This window comes from Somniosus microcephalus, chromosome 28 (assembly GCF_052327205.1).
Source record: "Somniosus microcephalus isolate GS21.2 chromosome 28, FLI_Smic_1.0, whole genome shotgun sequence".
Taxonomy (NCBI): Eukaryota; Metazoa; Chordata; class Chondrichthyes; order Squaliformes; family Somniosidae; genus Somniosus; species Somniosus microcephalus.
In genome coordinates, this window is record NC_141014.1 from 42,283,686 (window position 1) to 42,298,861 (window position 15,176).

The 15,176-nt window shown below is 54.2% G+C and overlaps 1 protein-coding gene and 1 pseudogene across 3 annotated transcripts in view; one reads left to right on the forward strand and one right to left on the reverse strand.

Moving 5' to 3' along the window:
* The first annotated feature begins 17 nt into the window (after window positions 1-17).
* Window positions 18-4,581, forward strand: LOC147099674 (uncharacterized; annotated as a pseudogene). The gene is made up of 2 exons (XR_015073894.1): window positions 18-365; window positions 1,372-4,581. The product of XR_015073894.1 is annotated as an uncharacterized LOC147099674 (transcript).
* Window positions 4,582-8,483: 3,902 nt separating this feature from the next.
* Window positions 8,484-15,176, reverse strand: part of LOC147099675 (heme-binding protein 1-like) — a 12,905-nt gene continuing 6,212 nt past the window's right edge. The window contains exons 2-4 of one of the 2 annotated variants that reach the window (XM_085969040.1): window positions 12,956-13,094; window positions 9,842-10,022; window positions 8,484-8,778 (exon numbers count right to left, since the gene is read on the reverse strand). In XM_085969040.1, coding sequence (XP_085825166.1) covers window positions 8,601-8,778; window positions 9,842-10,022; window positions 12,956-13,094 — 498 coding nt within the window. In that variant the 3' untranslated portion in view covers window positions 8,484-8,600. Of the gene's footprint in view, window positions 8,779-9,841; window positions 10,023-12,946; window positions 13,095-15,176 lie in introns of both variants that reach the window. The other variant, XM_085969039.1, reaches the window with a different exon arrangement.

A 15,176-nucleotide genomic window follows, 5' to 3' on the forward strand; every position in this document is an offset into this window, starting at 1 on the left:
TCTTGCTATCAATAACCCTGGGAACCAAAAGCTAAGCAGTTCCATCCCTCGGCACGGACCCCCTCAGCCTCGTCAGCAATGGGGTGCGGTAATGTTAGGGTGCTGTTAATGTTGGTCAATGTTGGGGTGCGGTAATGTTGGGGGTGCGGTAATGTTGGGACGGTTAATGTTGGGGTTAATTTATGTTGAGGTACAGTTCCCTATGTTCACTGTGTAACTTGCTCTTGTTTCTAGCTGACAGTGTTAATATTAACGGGCGTGCGCAGTGTAACCCGCCTACTGGATCACTGGGGAAACAGGATCTTCAAACAAGTGAAGGACACGATGATCAGCAAACCACAGGATGTACTGCCGGACTACTCCAGGTAGAGAGAGAGAGGGAGCTAGAGAGGGTGAGAGAGAGAGAGAGAGCACGAGAGAGAGAGAGACAGAGGGAGGGAGAGAGACAGAGAGAGGGAGAGAGAGAGAGGGGTGAGAGAGAGAGACAGAGGGAGAGAGAGAGGGGGAGAGAGAGAGGGAGAGAGAGAGGGTGAGAGAGAGGGTGAGAGAGAGAGGGAGAGAGGGAGAGAGGGTGAGAGAGAGAGGGAGAGAGGGGAGAGAGGGAGAGAGAGAGAGAGGATGAGAGAGAGAGGGTGAGAGAGAGGGAGAGAGAGAGAGGGAGAGAGAGAGAGGGAGAGAGAGAGGGAGGGAGAGAGAGAGGGTGAGAGAGAGAGGGAGAGAGGGTGAGAGAGAGAGGGAGAGAGGGAGAGAGGGAGAGAGAGAGGGAGGATGAGAGAGAGAGGGTGAGAGAGAGGGCAGAGAGAGAGAGGGGAGAGAGAGAGAGGGAGAGAGAGAGGGAGAGAGACAGAGTGACAGAGGGAGACAGAGAGAGGAGGGAGAGAGATAGATACAGAGGGAGGGAGAGACAGTGGGAGAGAGAGACAGTGGGAGAGAGAGAGAGAGAGAAAGAGAGAAAGGGAGACACAGGCTCAGATATATGGGTAAATAGACACCCGTACACATGGACACAAACAGATCAATCCATTCTCGATAGCTCATTTAGGAGAGACTGAGCCACACAGACCAGAAGGTCATTGGTTCAAAGCCCTCTCTGCGGGGAGTTAACTGATCACAGCGAGGGTCGTTGGGGTTGGGGGAGGGGCTACAATTGGCCTCAGTGCCCCGGGCAGGAAAATCACCCTCTCTGGCATCACATGGAAAGAATGGCCATTCGGGCAAAGTACTGGAGGACAATCTGACCCCCAGAGACCCCACTGTCAGGAGGAAAGGAGGTGGAATGTTCTCCGGCCACTGATCCCTGTCCCCAGTCACTGTTCCCGGCCACTGATCCCTGTTCCCAGGCACTGATCCCTGTCCTCTCTCACTCTCCAGGATCCAGCCGCTCTCTGAGGCTCTGGACGATTTATTCAAAGAAGTCCGGGCTCTGAAGAAGCGACTTGGAGTTTTGACCGAGAGTCTGACGGGACTGGAGAAAGTTTTCACCCAAGTGGGATATGGAAAACCGGTAAAGATCAAACGTGTAGTGATGAAGAAGGTGCCGAGGAAGACCCCTATCCAGACCCCGATCCGGACCCCGTACCGGACCCCGTACCAGACCCCGATCAGGACCCCGATCCGGACCCCGTACCAGACCCCGATCCGGACCCCGATCCGGAGGAGGAAACCAGTGGGCAGGAGACGGTCAATGATAAGGCGCTTCAAGAAGATTTAAAGTGTGGCTGTTGGAGGATTGTGTCAGTGAAGATCTGTAACCCTTGCCTCCACCCCAGCATTAACCCACCTGTACAATCCCGCTGCTGTGAAATGCACCGTTCCACAAAGCAGCAGAATTCACCCAATTTGGGAATTTGAATGTTTTTGTTATAATCCCAATTTTGGGTCTAAATGAACAACAACAACTTGTATTTATATAGCGCCTTTAATGTCCCAGGGCGTTTCACAGGAGCGATTATCAAGCAAAATTTGACACCGAGCCACATAAGAAGATGTTTGGACAGATCATAGAGTTATGGAAGAGCACAGCACAGAAGGAGGCCATTCGGCCCATCGAGTCTGCGCCGGCTCTTTCGAAGAGCAATCCAGTCAGTCCCACTCCCCCGCTCTTTCCCCATATCTCTGCATTTTTTTTCCTTCAAGTATTTATCCAATTCCCTTTTGAAAGCTACTATTGAATCTGCTTCCACCACCCTATCAGCCAATGCATTCCCAATCATCCCCAATCCTAACCACTCGCTGCGTAAAGAAGTTTTTCCTCTTGTTGCCTCTAGTTCTTTTGAGAATCACCTTAAATCTGTGCCCATGGTTATCGACCCTTCAGCCATTGGAAACAGTTTCTCTCTGTTTACTCTATCTAAACCATTCATGATTTTGAACACCTCTATCAAATCTCCTCTTAGCCTTCTCTGCTTTAAGGAGAACAATCCCAGCTACTCCAGTCTATCCATGTAACTGTAATCCCTCATTCCTGGAACCATTCTAGTAAATCTCTTCCGTACTCTCACCAAAGTTGTCATGTCCTTCTTAAAGTGCGTTGCCCAGAATTGGACACAATGCTCCAGCTGGGGCCAAAATGTGTTTATAAAGGTTTCGCATCACTTCCTGGCTTTTGTTCGCTATGCCTCTATTTACAAAGTCCAGGATCCCGTGTGCGTTATTAACCTGTCCTGCCTTCAAAGATTTGTGCACAAATACCCCAGCTCTCTCTCTTCATGCAGCCCTTATAAAATTGCACCATTTAGCATGTATTGTCTCTCCTCATTCTTCCCACCAAGATGCATCGCCTCACACTTGGTCAAAAAGGTAGATGTTAAGGAGCGTCTTAAAGTAGGAGAGAGAGGCGGAGAGGTTTAGGGAGGGAATTCCAGAGCTTGGGGCCCAGGCAGCTGAAGGCACGGCCGCCAATGATGGAGCGATTATAATCAGGGATGCGCAAGAGGCCAGGATTGGAGGAGCGCAGAGATCTCAGGGGGTTGTAGGGCTGGAGGAGGCTACAGAGATAGGGAGGGGCGAGGTCATGGAGAGATTTGAAAACAAGGGTGAGAATTTTGAAATCAAGGCGTTGCCGGACCGGGAGACAATGTAGGTGAGCGAGCACAGGGGGTGATGGGTGAACGGGACTGGGTGCGAGTTAGGACATGGGGCAGTGAGCACAGGGGTGATGGGTGAACGGGACTTGGTGCGAGTTAGGACACGGGCAGCAGAGTTTTTGGATGAGCGCAAGTTTACGCAGGGTGGAATGTGGGAGGCCGGCCAGGAGTGTGTTGGAATAGTCGAGTCTGGAGGTAACACAGGCATGGATGAGGGTTTCAGCAGCGGATGAGCTGAGGCAAGGGCGGAGACGGGCGACGTTACAGAGGTAGAAATAGGCGGTCTTGGTGATGGAGTGGATATGTGGTCAGAAGCTCATCTCAGGGTCAAATAGGGTGGCAAACTTGCAAACGGTGTTGTTCAGCCTCAGACAGATGCCAGGGAGAGGGACGAGTCAATGGTTGGCGAATGGAGTTTGTGGCAGGGACCGAAGAGAATGGCTTCAGTCTTCCCGGTATTTAGTTGGAGGAATTTTTTGCTCATCCAGTGCTGTATGCCGGACAAGCAGTGTGACAAATCAGAGACAGTGGAGGGGTCGAGAGAAGCGATGGTGAGGTAGAGCTGGGTGTCGTCAGCGTACATGTGGAACCTGACGCTGTGTTTTCGGATGATGTCGCCGAGGGGCAGCATGTAGATGAGAAATGAGAGGGGGCCAAGGATAGATCCTTGGGGGACCCTAGAGGTAACGGTGCGGAAGCAGGAAGAGAAGCCATTGCAAGAGCTTCTTTGGCTACAATGTTGGCTGCGTAGCAACACACAAGCGGTAGTATAACTTGGGCTTCAGGTCAGTGAAGTCAGGTTGGTCTCTCTGAAGCTCAAGGGCATCGACCCAGGCGACCACACCCTGGTACAAAATCACATTCAAAAGCTTCACTTTTCAAGTTAGGAGAAAGCCCACACTCCCTGCCTGACACTCCGAGGAGCACTGAGGAAGTGCCACCCTGTCTGAGGAGCCGCCCTTCACGAGTCGTTAAACTGAGCCCCTATTCAGGTGGATATACAAAGGTCCCATGGCATCATTCGAAGAGCAGGGAGTTTCCCCAGTGCCCTGACCAACACTGCTCTCGCAACCAACACCACCTAAAGCAGATTAACTCGTCACCTGCATTTCAGGGATCTTGCTTTGCAGAAAATGGCAGCCATAACAATATTCACTGCACTTCATGTTCAATCACTGTCGATGGCTCTAAGGTGAGAGAGCGCTCTATAAATGCAAGTTGTTGTTAAAATGTAACTGGCTGATCAGCAAAGTCCTGCTTGTTTGTGTTTGCTCCATTGTTGCTAGGCAGAGTGCGAGGCACAAACCCCAGTATAACTTGGATCCACCAGCTGCATATCGCACTGTCCAGCTGACTGACTGCTGCCAATAGCCTCAGATATAATCACAGCCCCTGCAACCCTCCCACCCAGTCACTCTAACACTTGACCCAAAATATCAGCATGTGATGTTTTATACGTGTTATTAAAATGTTATATTAAAAGGAATATTTGTTACCTGCGACCTCTGTGTTTCATTACAAAATGTTGCAAATGGAATGTTGCCTTTATTGCAAGGGGGATAAAAGTAGGGAAGTCCTGCTACAACTGTACAGGGCGTTGGTGAGACCACACCGGGAGTACTGCGTACAGTTTTGGTCTCCTTATTTAAGGAAGGATATACTTACATTGGAGGCAGTTCAGAGAAGGTTCATGAGGTTGATTCCGGGGATGAAGGGGTTGTCTTATGAAGAAAGGTTGAGCAGGTTGAGCCTATACTCATTGGAGTTTAGAAGAATGAGAGGTGATCTTATTGAAACATGTAAGGTTCTGAAGGGGGCTCGACAGGGTAGATGCAGAGAGGATGTTTCCTCTCGAGGAGGAATCTAGAACTAGGGGGCATAGTTTCACAATAAGGGGGCACCCATTTAAAATGGAAATGAGGAGGAATTTCTTCTCTCAGAGGGTCGTGAATCTTTGGAATTCTCTTCCCCAGAGAGCTGTGGAGGCGGAGTCATTGAATATATTCAAGGTGGAGATAGACAGATTTTTGAGCTACAGGGGAGTCAAGGGTTATGGGGAGCAGGCTCGAGGGGCCACATGACCTACTCCTGTTCCTATTTCTTATGTTCTTATGTTATGTACTTTGTTTAAGTGCAGGATTTCAGCATCACCCAGTCAGTGGACCTGTATTCACCAGAGTTGGGTTCCCCAAGCTGTACTTGAGACTGTCCAGTGAAGTGAAGCTTCATGGGCTAAAATTTGGGGGTTTAGTGCCTCCCGTTACCACTATCGCCCGCTGCTGGCAGGTCCCGCGGTGGACGCCACTTTCGGCGGGTCGGCGGTGCTGCCGTTGCCTGCGCTTGCCAACAGTATTGTAATGAGCCGAAGCGTGACATCAATCGGCGTGACGACACCGAGTTGACGCCCACTCATCCATTTTGGATATCGCCGCTGCTATTGACGCCCGATCAGCAGCTGAAAACGCTCCAGCAGCGTTAGCGGCCGTCAGGAGTCTGGCGACACTTGGCAGATTGTAGACAAGGATGGAGCTGACAAGTGGAAAACACCCCAGATGGATGGCGGAACTCCAAGCGCCGCCTTTGCCGGACTTCTGTTTTCGCCCATCCAGTGGGCCGGGGTTGCATTTTCTGGCAGATTTCCAGGAGGTATTTGTGGTGAAACCTTGTGGAACAAGGTTTAGTTCAGAACTGAACACCTGCACAAAACTGCAAATCCCTCAGCGGATTCCCAGCAAATAAAAAACACGAATCAGAGTGGCGAGAATCCCACTGCAACCTTTGCAGATCTTTTCTGATAAGATCTCTTTTTATCTTTATGACAGCCTCACCACAACATCACCCCCTGGCAAATCTGCACTCGACTGCTTCAGATTTTAAGGATTTATAATCACATTTATTTTAATTTATTTATATTAATTTGTTCAAAATTCCATTATCAATTATTTATCAAACATTATTTTGTGTCGAGTATGCAAGACCCACTAAACGCTACACATTGAAACACTTTCAAGAGTAACCATTGGGGAAAGATTGGTGTTTCAGAGAACGCAGATCCATTCATTTCATGAACTATTAATAAAATCTACAAGCACCGGGAGGCCGGTCATGTTGTAGTGAGTGCGGCGACTGTTCCGCACATGGCCAGCAAGTTCGCTCCTTTCTTCCCCGTTCTCCTTCACTGCAAGCGGGCGACAGACGCAACCTTCGGCCTCCTGTGAGCTTAGCGCTGGAAAGAGCGTGTTACGCCACAAAATCAACGCTGCGCTGATGTTAATTAATGGGCGGCACCAAAATACCGGCGCTGCCCGCGCCCTCTCGGCAGGCAGCCATTAGCCTTGGCCGGCGCTGTTACCGGCAGGTTTTCAGTGCTCCGGGCCCAGCCCCCAGTCTCTGGAGCTCCCGGGAAGGTCAGTGCAGGGCAGGTGGGATAATCTCCCGGTAAACACACAGCCACATTGCTGAGACCCGCTCTCGCACCAGCCTTACTGTAAACCGCTCGCCAGTCCCCCAGTCTGGGAGGAATATTGTTCAACCCAGACTCCCAGGAGTGGGTTAACATGAGAGCGAGCGAGGAGGAACCTTCAGTGGTGTATTGGTGTTCAGTCTGTGGATCGATGGAGGAACGGCCAGGAGGAAGAGGTGAGAAGTTCCAACTTAAACATCATCTTATCACTGGCGGGGATTTCTCCAGGGGCCTCGCGGCCTGAGTTATACTAACAGCTCCGCTTTGCTCTCAAGTCAGGGGAAGTGGAGATGTGTGTGAGCGAGACTGAGTGTGCAAGTTCCAAACACTGATTAAATATTCTTTTTAAAGAGGGAGGGACTGTTTCTACCAACTTAGAGACTCGAAGTGAAGTTTGACAGGTTCTTGGCAGCGAGCAGTCTGGGAGTTTTAACATTTCAGGTAAGGTGTATTTGTAGTTATACTGCACCTGCAAGGGCAGATCGGTGACAGACAGCACCATGTGTCACAGAGGGGAGGGGTTTGGGGGGGGGGACTGGGGAGGAGGGCGATACCGGTTTTCAGGTCCTGCAAGAGAAATTGGGCGTGTGTGCTGTGAGGAGGGTGCCGAGAAACTCCAGGATGATTTGGACAGGTTGGGTGATTGGACAAAAGCATGGCAGATGCAATATAACGTGGATAAATGTGAGGTTATCCACTTTGGTGGCAAAAACAGGAAGGCAGATTATTATCTGAATGGCAATAGATTGGGAGAAGGGGAAGTGCAACGAGACCTGAGTGTCCTTGTGCACCAGTCGCTGAAGGTAAGCATGCAGGTGCAGCAGGCGGTTAAGAAGGCAAATGGTATGTTGGCCTTCGTAGCGAGAGGGTTTGAGTACAGGAACAAGGATGTCTTGCTGCAGTTGTACAGGGCCTTGGTGAGACCACATCTTGGGTATTGTGTGCAGTTTTGGTCGCCTTATCTGAGAAAGGATGTTCTTGCCATGGAAGGAGTTCAGCGAAGATTCACCAGGCTGATACCTGGGATGGCAGGAATGACGTATGAGGAGAGATTGGGTCGATTGGGCTTATACTCGCTGGAGTTTAGAAGAATGAGAGGGGATCTCATTGAAACCTATAAAATTCTGACAGGACTGGACAGGCTAGATGCAGGAAGGATATTCCCGATGGTCGGGGAGTCCAGAACCAGGGGTCACAGTATAAGGATAAGGGGTAAGCCATTTAGGACAGAAATGAGGAGGAATTTCTTCACCCAGAGAGTGGTGAACCTGTGGAATTCTCTACCACAGAAGGCAGTAGAAGCCAATTCATTAAATATATTCAAGAAGGAGTTGGATATATTTCTTAAGGCTAAAGGGATCCAGGGGTATGGGGAGAAAGCAGGGACAGGGTACTGAAATTGGATGATCAGCCATGATCGCATTGAATGGTGGAGCAGGCTCAAGGGGCCGAATGGCCTACTCCTGCTCCTATCTTCTATGTTTCTATGTAAGTTGGAGTCGGAGACAGTGCGATGATGCAGGGAGGGGGGAGAGTGCAGAGATTTGTAACAGGAGGAATGAGAGGAAAGCGCAAAGGAGGCCTGGCCATATTGACAATGAGAGAGGGAGGAAGAGAGAGGGATAGAGGTAGAGAGAGTGGTGGGGTGGGGGGCGGGGGGGGGGGGTGAGAGGGGGAGGGAGAAAGAGAGAGAGGGAGGGATAGAGATAGAGAGAATGGGAGGTAGAGAGAGGGATAAAGAAAGGGATAGAGAGAGATAGATAGGGAGAGAGGGAGAGACAGAGAGAGGGAGAGACAGAGAGAGAGACAGAGAGAGGGAGAGTCAAAGAGCGAGAGACAGAGAGAGACAGAGCGAGAGGGTTTATTCAGTGAGAAGCTTTTTCTTGTATCCGTTGAGAAATTGAGAGGCTCCCCAGATATTGGAATATTTCATGGCAGGTTGTAAAAGAAGTTTATTGTTTGAAAGTACTTAAGATGATTTCAGTGATTCCTTCCCCGTGTTAGTTGTGCTGCTCCGATGGTCTCCGGGGCCCCTGCTCCACACTCGAGCCTCAATCCTCCTTTTTCTGAAACCACACTTCGTTCTTCCTGCCGAGAGGTTTCATTGGTGGGTCGTACCCGACACAGAAGTAGAAATGTTGGTGATAGGACACCGCGTCTCCCAGTGCTGCTCGCAGCTTGCCCGCATGTTCGACGTAATTAGCTTCTTTGGCGTATCCTCCAAACTGACTGCAAGAACCAAACGGTCAGTGAAAGGAATCTGAACAGAATAAAATGCCCCCTGCAGCTGAGAAAAGTCCTCAGGGACCCACTGAGCCTTTTAAATCTCTCTTTGCTCCTCCCCTCCCCTCCCCCCCAGGCACCAGCCCCAGCATCCAATATAGACACAGAGTATCAGCAGGATATTCGACTGTGACGGGAATCACAGCCAACATCCACACACACAGGAGCCACTGGGCGATGATCGAGAGCAGGAATTATCTGGTCATGGCCATCGCTGCTTGTGGGATCTTGCTGTGCGCAAATTGGCTGCTGCGTTTCCCTACATTACAACCGTGACTACACTTCAAAAATACTTCATTGGCTTTGAAACGCCTTGGGACGTCCTGAGGATGTGAAAGGTGCTACATAAATGCAAGACTTTCTCTGTGCCAGTGTGAGATTTCCATTCCCCACACCAGCCAATCCTTCCGTTTCTGTTTAATTTGGTGCCACATTCTGGGCGGTTTGTGGCAGTGCGCGTCCCAACCACAACCTTGGTGCAGGTTGCCCGAGGACTTTCACCTGATCATGCTGAGCTGGATTCCAACTCGTGGCTCGGTGAGTTTATCCTGTGAATAGCTGAGCTACAAAGACCAGGCCTCCGCCAGGCGAACAATGGGCCAAAGTGCCCCTAGGTTAAGGAAGGGGAAAAATCTGGCCGAGTCCCCCCCTCCCTCTGCCAATCAGTCTCCAGTGAAGCCCACTGGAAAGTGAGTGTGGATATCGAGGATTGAATTATCTGCCAACTCGCCCCTAAATTCCTGGCACTGGGGTGAGGATCCCGAGGGTCAGTCCGATCCCATTCTCACCCAACAGCCGCACATTGACCGGCAGCAGCACACGAGGGTGATGGTACCACTGGCTGATCTCCACTCACTCTACTGGCAGTCCAGCTGGGAACGGTTAACTCCGGCCGTGCCGAGACCGTGGACTTTTTACCTGGTCCTGTTACTCACTGGCGATTGGAGTCTGGTCAGAGCTTGGGAAACCTCGCAGGCTTCGGCCTCTCGCTGGATTCACACACACTTACGTGGAGTAGACGGTGAACCCGTCCTGATGTTTGATCTCGATGCTCTCATCTGTTGGTTTGGGAACGTTCTCCTGGAAGTTGCTGGGGATGCGGATTTGAACCTCGACCTTGGGCAGCAAGCTGCCTCCCTCACCTGGTTCAACTGTCATGCTGACCGGGGCAGTCATACCCATCAGGACACCTGCAAAAAAGCAGCAAATGTTAGCAAGAGAGTCCCCACAGCTGGGAAAGAGGCACATGAGAACTCCATCCTTTCCCCTCTAACCCTTGGACAGAGGCAGCCCAACACAGCCCGTGTCCTAACTCACACCAGGTCCTGCTCACCCATCACTCCCCTGTGCTCACTGCCCCGTGTCCTAACTCACACCAAGTCCCGTTCACCCATCACCCCCTGTGCTCACTGCCCCGTGTCCTAACTCGCACCAAGTCCTGCTCACCCATCACTCCCCTGTGCTCACTGCCCCGTGTCCTAACTCACACCAAGTCCCGTTCACCCATCACCCCCCTGTGCTCACTGCCCCGTGTCCTAACTCACACCGAGTCCCGTTCACCCATCACCCCCTGTGCTCACTGCCCCGTGTCCTAACTCGCACCAAGTCCTGCTCACCCATCACTCCCCTGTGCTCACTGCCCCGTGTCCTAACTCACACCGAGTCCCGTTCACCCATCACCCCCTGTGCTCACTGCCCCGTGTCCTAACTCACACCCAGTCCCGTTCACCCATCACCCCCTGTGCTCACTGCCCCGTGTCCTAACTCGCACCAAGTCCTGCTCACCCATCACTCCCCTGTGCTCACTGCCCCGTGTCCTAACTCACACCGAGTCCCGTTCACCCATCACCCCCTGTGCTCACTGCCCCGTGTCCTAACTCACACCAAGTCCCGTTCACCCATCACCCCCTGTGCTCACTGCCCCGTGTCCTAACTCACACCGAGTCCCGTTCACCCATCACCCCCTGTGCTCACTGCCCCGTGTCCTAACTCGCACCAAGTCCTGCTCACCCATCACTCCCCTGTGCTCACTGCCCCGTGTCCTAACTCACACCGAGTCCCGTTCACCCATCACCCCCTGTGCTCACTGCCCCGTGTCCTAACTCACACCCAGTCCCGTTCACCCATCACCCCCTGTGCTCACTGCCCCGTGTCCTAACTCGCACCAAGTCCTGCTCACCCATCACTCCCCTGTGCTCACTGCCCCGTGTCCTAACTCACACCGAGTCCCGTTCACCCATCACCCCCTGTGCTCACTGCCCCGTGTCCTAACTCACACCCAGTCCCGTTCACCCATCACCCCCTGTGCTCACTGCCCCGTGTCCTAACTCACACCGAGTCCTGCTCACCCATCACCCCCTGTGCTCACTGCCCCGTGTCCTAACTCACACCCAGTCCCGTTCACCCATCACCCCCTGTGCTCACTGCCCCGTGTCCTAACTCACACCCAGTCCCGTTCACCCATCACTCCCCCCTGTGCTCACTGCCCCCGTGTCCTAACTCACACCCAGTCCCGTTCACCCATCACCCCTGTGCTCACTGCCCCGTGTCCTAACTCACACCCAGTTCCGTTCACCCATCACCCCCTGTGCTCACTGCCCCGTGTCCTAACTCACACCGAGTCCCGTTCACCCATCACCCCCTGTGCTCACTGCCCCGTGTCCTAACTCACACCCAGTCCCGTTCACCCATCACCCCCTGTGCTCACTGCCCCGTGTCCTAACTCACACCCAGTCCCGTTCACCCATCACCCCCTGTGCTCACTGCCCCGTGTCCTAACTCACACCGAGCCCCGTTCACCCATCACCCCCTGTGCTCACTGCCCCGTGTCCTAACTCGCACCAAGTCCCGTTCACCCATCACCCCCTGTGCTCACTGCCCCGTGTCCTAACTCACACCCAGTCCCATTCACCTATCACCCCCTGTGCTCACTGCCCCCTGTCCTAACTCACACCCAGTCCTGCTCACCCATCACTCCCCTGTGCTCACTGCCCCGTGTCCTAACTCACACCCAGTCCTGCTCACCCATCACTCCCCTGTGCTCACTGCCCCGTGTCCTAACTCACACCCAGTCCCGTTCACCCATCACCCCCTGTGCTCACTGCCCCGTGTCCTAACTCGCACCCAGTCCCGTTCACCCATCACCCCCTGTGCTCACTGCCCCGTGTCCTAACTCACACCCAGTCCTGCTCACCCATCACTCCCCTGTGCTCACTGCCCCATGTCCTAACTCACACCCAGTCCCGTTCACCCATCACACCCCTGTGCTCACTGCCCCGTGTCCTAACTCACACCCAGTCCCGTTCACCCATCACCCCCTGTGCTCACTGCCCCGTGTCCTAACTCACACCCAGTCCCGTTCACCCATCACCCCCTGTGCTCACTGCCCCGTGTCCTAACTCACACCCAGTCCCATTCACCCATCACCCCCTGTGCTCACTGACCCGTGTCCTAACTCACACCCAGTCCCGTTCACCCAGCACCCCCTGTGCTCACTGCCCCGTGTCCTAACTCACACCCAGTCCCGTTCACCCATCACTCCCCTGTGCTCACTGACCTACGTTGGGTCCCGGTCCGGCAATGCCTCGATTTTAAAATTCTCATCCTTGTTTTCAAAATCCTCCATGGCCCTCGCCCCTCCCTATCTCTGTAATCTCCTCCAGCCCCCCCCCCCCGCCCCCCCCAGGTCTCTGCGTTCCTCTAATTCTGCCCTCTTGAGCATCCCCGATTTTAATCGCTCCACCATTGGTCGCTGTGCCTTCTGCTGCCTGGGCCCTGAGCTCTGGAATTCCCTCCCTAAACCTCTCCGCCTCTCTCTCCTCCTTTAAGACGTTCCTTAAAACCCACCTCTCTGACCAAGCTTTTGGTCACCTGTCCTAATATCTCCTTATGTGGCTCGGTGTCAAATGTTGTCTGATAATCGCTCCTGTGAAGCACCCTGGGACGTTTTACTCCGTTAAAGGCGCTATATAAATACAAGTTGTTGTTGTCTGGTGTGGATTGTTGCATTTGTTCACCAGGGTCTGGCGAGTTCGCTGATCTCAGGCCCTACAACTGGCCAAGCCCAATCCCTCACTCCCTTTCCTGATTCTTACTCTTTGACCTGACACAGAACCTTCGATACCTTGCTCGTTGCTTCCTCCGACGTACTTGAGCAGTTTCACGGCTCCTTCGCTCGAGCCCTCATCAAACGGTTTCCCGCTGATGGTTACGCTGGCGCAGTTACCCGGCTCGTATTTCCGCTCCTCGTAGGTCAGGTCTCCCTGGGAGGAAATCCAAAGCCGTCAACCCAAGGGCGGAATAGAACGTACGTAGAGATGGGACAGGCCAAAGAGACTCAGCTTATACTTCCAATTCACCATTAAATATGGTAATACAGGTCCCAGTGAGGGGGGTGGGTGGAGTTGGGGGCTTCGTGACAGTAAATCTTTCCCCCGGGACCTGCCCAGTGTTGACTGCTCCACTCGGGTGGGATTCGGGGACGGTGACCAGGGTGTGTTGGGGGTCCCACCTCATTGAGTCTGCAATAAAGTAACTTAACCCCAGCCTGTGCTGAGTCTGGTCTCAGAGCTGCAACTGGCTTCAGCACCTGAAATAGCAGGAGGAAGATCGGCCAGACGTGCTGCTCCTGATCGTTAACCAGTGAGGCCGCCGGAGAGCGCCCGAGGGCGACATTCACTGTCCGAGTAGTCACAGATTTAAAAGGCCACCTGCACCTGGAGCCCGTGGGACTGTGGCCCAGTGAGGGGTCGGCACCAGGACTGGGAGAGTGAGGGGTCGGCACCAGGACTGGGGGGAGTGAGGGGTCGGCACTGGGGGGAGTGAGGGGTCAACACTGGGTCTGGGGGAGAGTGAGGGGTCAGTATCGGGTCTGGGGGAGTGAGGGGTCAGTATCGGGTCTGGGGGGAGTGAGGGGTCAGCATCGGGTCTGGGGGAGTGAGGGGTCAACACCGGGTCTGGGGGAGTGAGGGGTCAGTATTGGGTCTGGGGGGAGTGAGGGGTCAGTATCGGGTCTGGGGGGAGTGAGGGGTCAGTATCGGGTCTGGGGGGAGTGAGGGGTCAGTATCGGGACTGGGGGAGTGAAGGGTCAGTATTGGGTCTGGGGGGAGTGAGGGGTCAGTATCAGGACTGGGGGGAGTGAGGGGTCAGTATCGGGTCTGGGGGAGAGCGAGGGCTCAGTATTGGGACTGGGGGAGTGAGGGGTCAGTATCGGGACTGGGGAAGTGAGGGGTCAGTATCGGGTCTAGGGGGAGTGAGGGGTCAGTATCGGGTCTGGGGGGAGTGAGGGGTCGGCACCAGGTCTGAGGGAGAGTGAGGGGTCAGTATCGGGTCTGGGGGAGTGAGGTGTCAGTGTCGGGACTGGGGGAGTGAGGGGTCAGTATCGGGTCTGGGGGGAGTGAGGGGTCAGTATCGGGTCTGGGGGAGTGAGGGGTCAGTATCGGGTCTGGGGGGAGTGAGGGGTCAGTATCGGGTCTGGGGGGAGTGAGGGGTCAGTATCGGGACTGGGGGAGTGAGGGGTCAATATCGGGTCTGGGGGGAGTGAGGGGTCAGTATCGGGTCTGGGGGGAGTGAGGGGTCAGTATTGGGTCGGGGGGAGTGAGGGGTCAGTATTGGGTCTGGGGGGAGTGAGGGGTCAGTATCGGGTCTGGGGGAGTGAGGGGTCAGTATCGGGACTGGGGGAGTGAGGGGTCAGTATCGGGTCTGGGGGAGTGAGGGTCGTCGGGGGTCAGTATCGGGTCTGGGGGGAGTGAGGGGTCAGTATCGGGTCTGGGGGGAGTGAGGGGTCAGTATTGGGTCGGGGGGAGTGAGGGGTCAGTATCGGGTCTGGGGGGAGTGAGGGGTCAGTATCGGGTCTGGGGGGAGTGAGGGGTCAGTATCGGGTCTGGGGGGAGTGAGGGGTCAGTATCGGGTCTGGGGGGAGTGAGGGGGTCAACACCGGGTCTGGGGGGAGTGAGGGGTCAGTATCGGGTCTGGGGGAGTGAGGGGTCAGTATCGGGTCTGGGGAGTGAGGGGTCAGTATCGGGTCTGGGGGGAGTGAGGGGTCAGTATCAGGGTCTTGGGGGAGTGAGGGGTCAGTATCGGGTCTGGGGGGAGTGAGGGGTCAGTATCGGGTCTGGGGGGAGTGAGGGGTCAGTATCGGGTCTGAGGGAGTGAGGGGTCAGTATCGGGTCTTGGGGGAGTGAGGGGTCAGTATCGGGTCTGGGGGGAGTGAGGGGTCAGTATCGGGTCTGAGGGAGTGAGGGGTCAGTATCGGGTCTTGGGGGAGTGAGGGGTCAGTATCGGGGTCTGGGGGGGAGTGAGGGGGTCAACACCGGGTCTGGGGGGAGTGAGGGGTCAGTATCGGG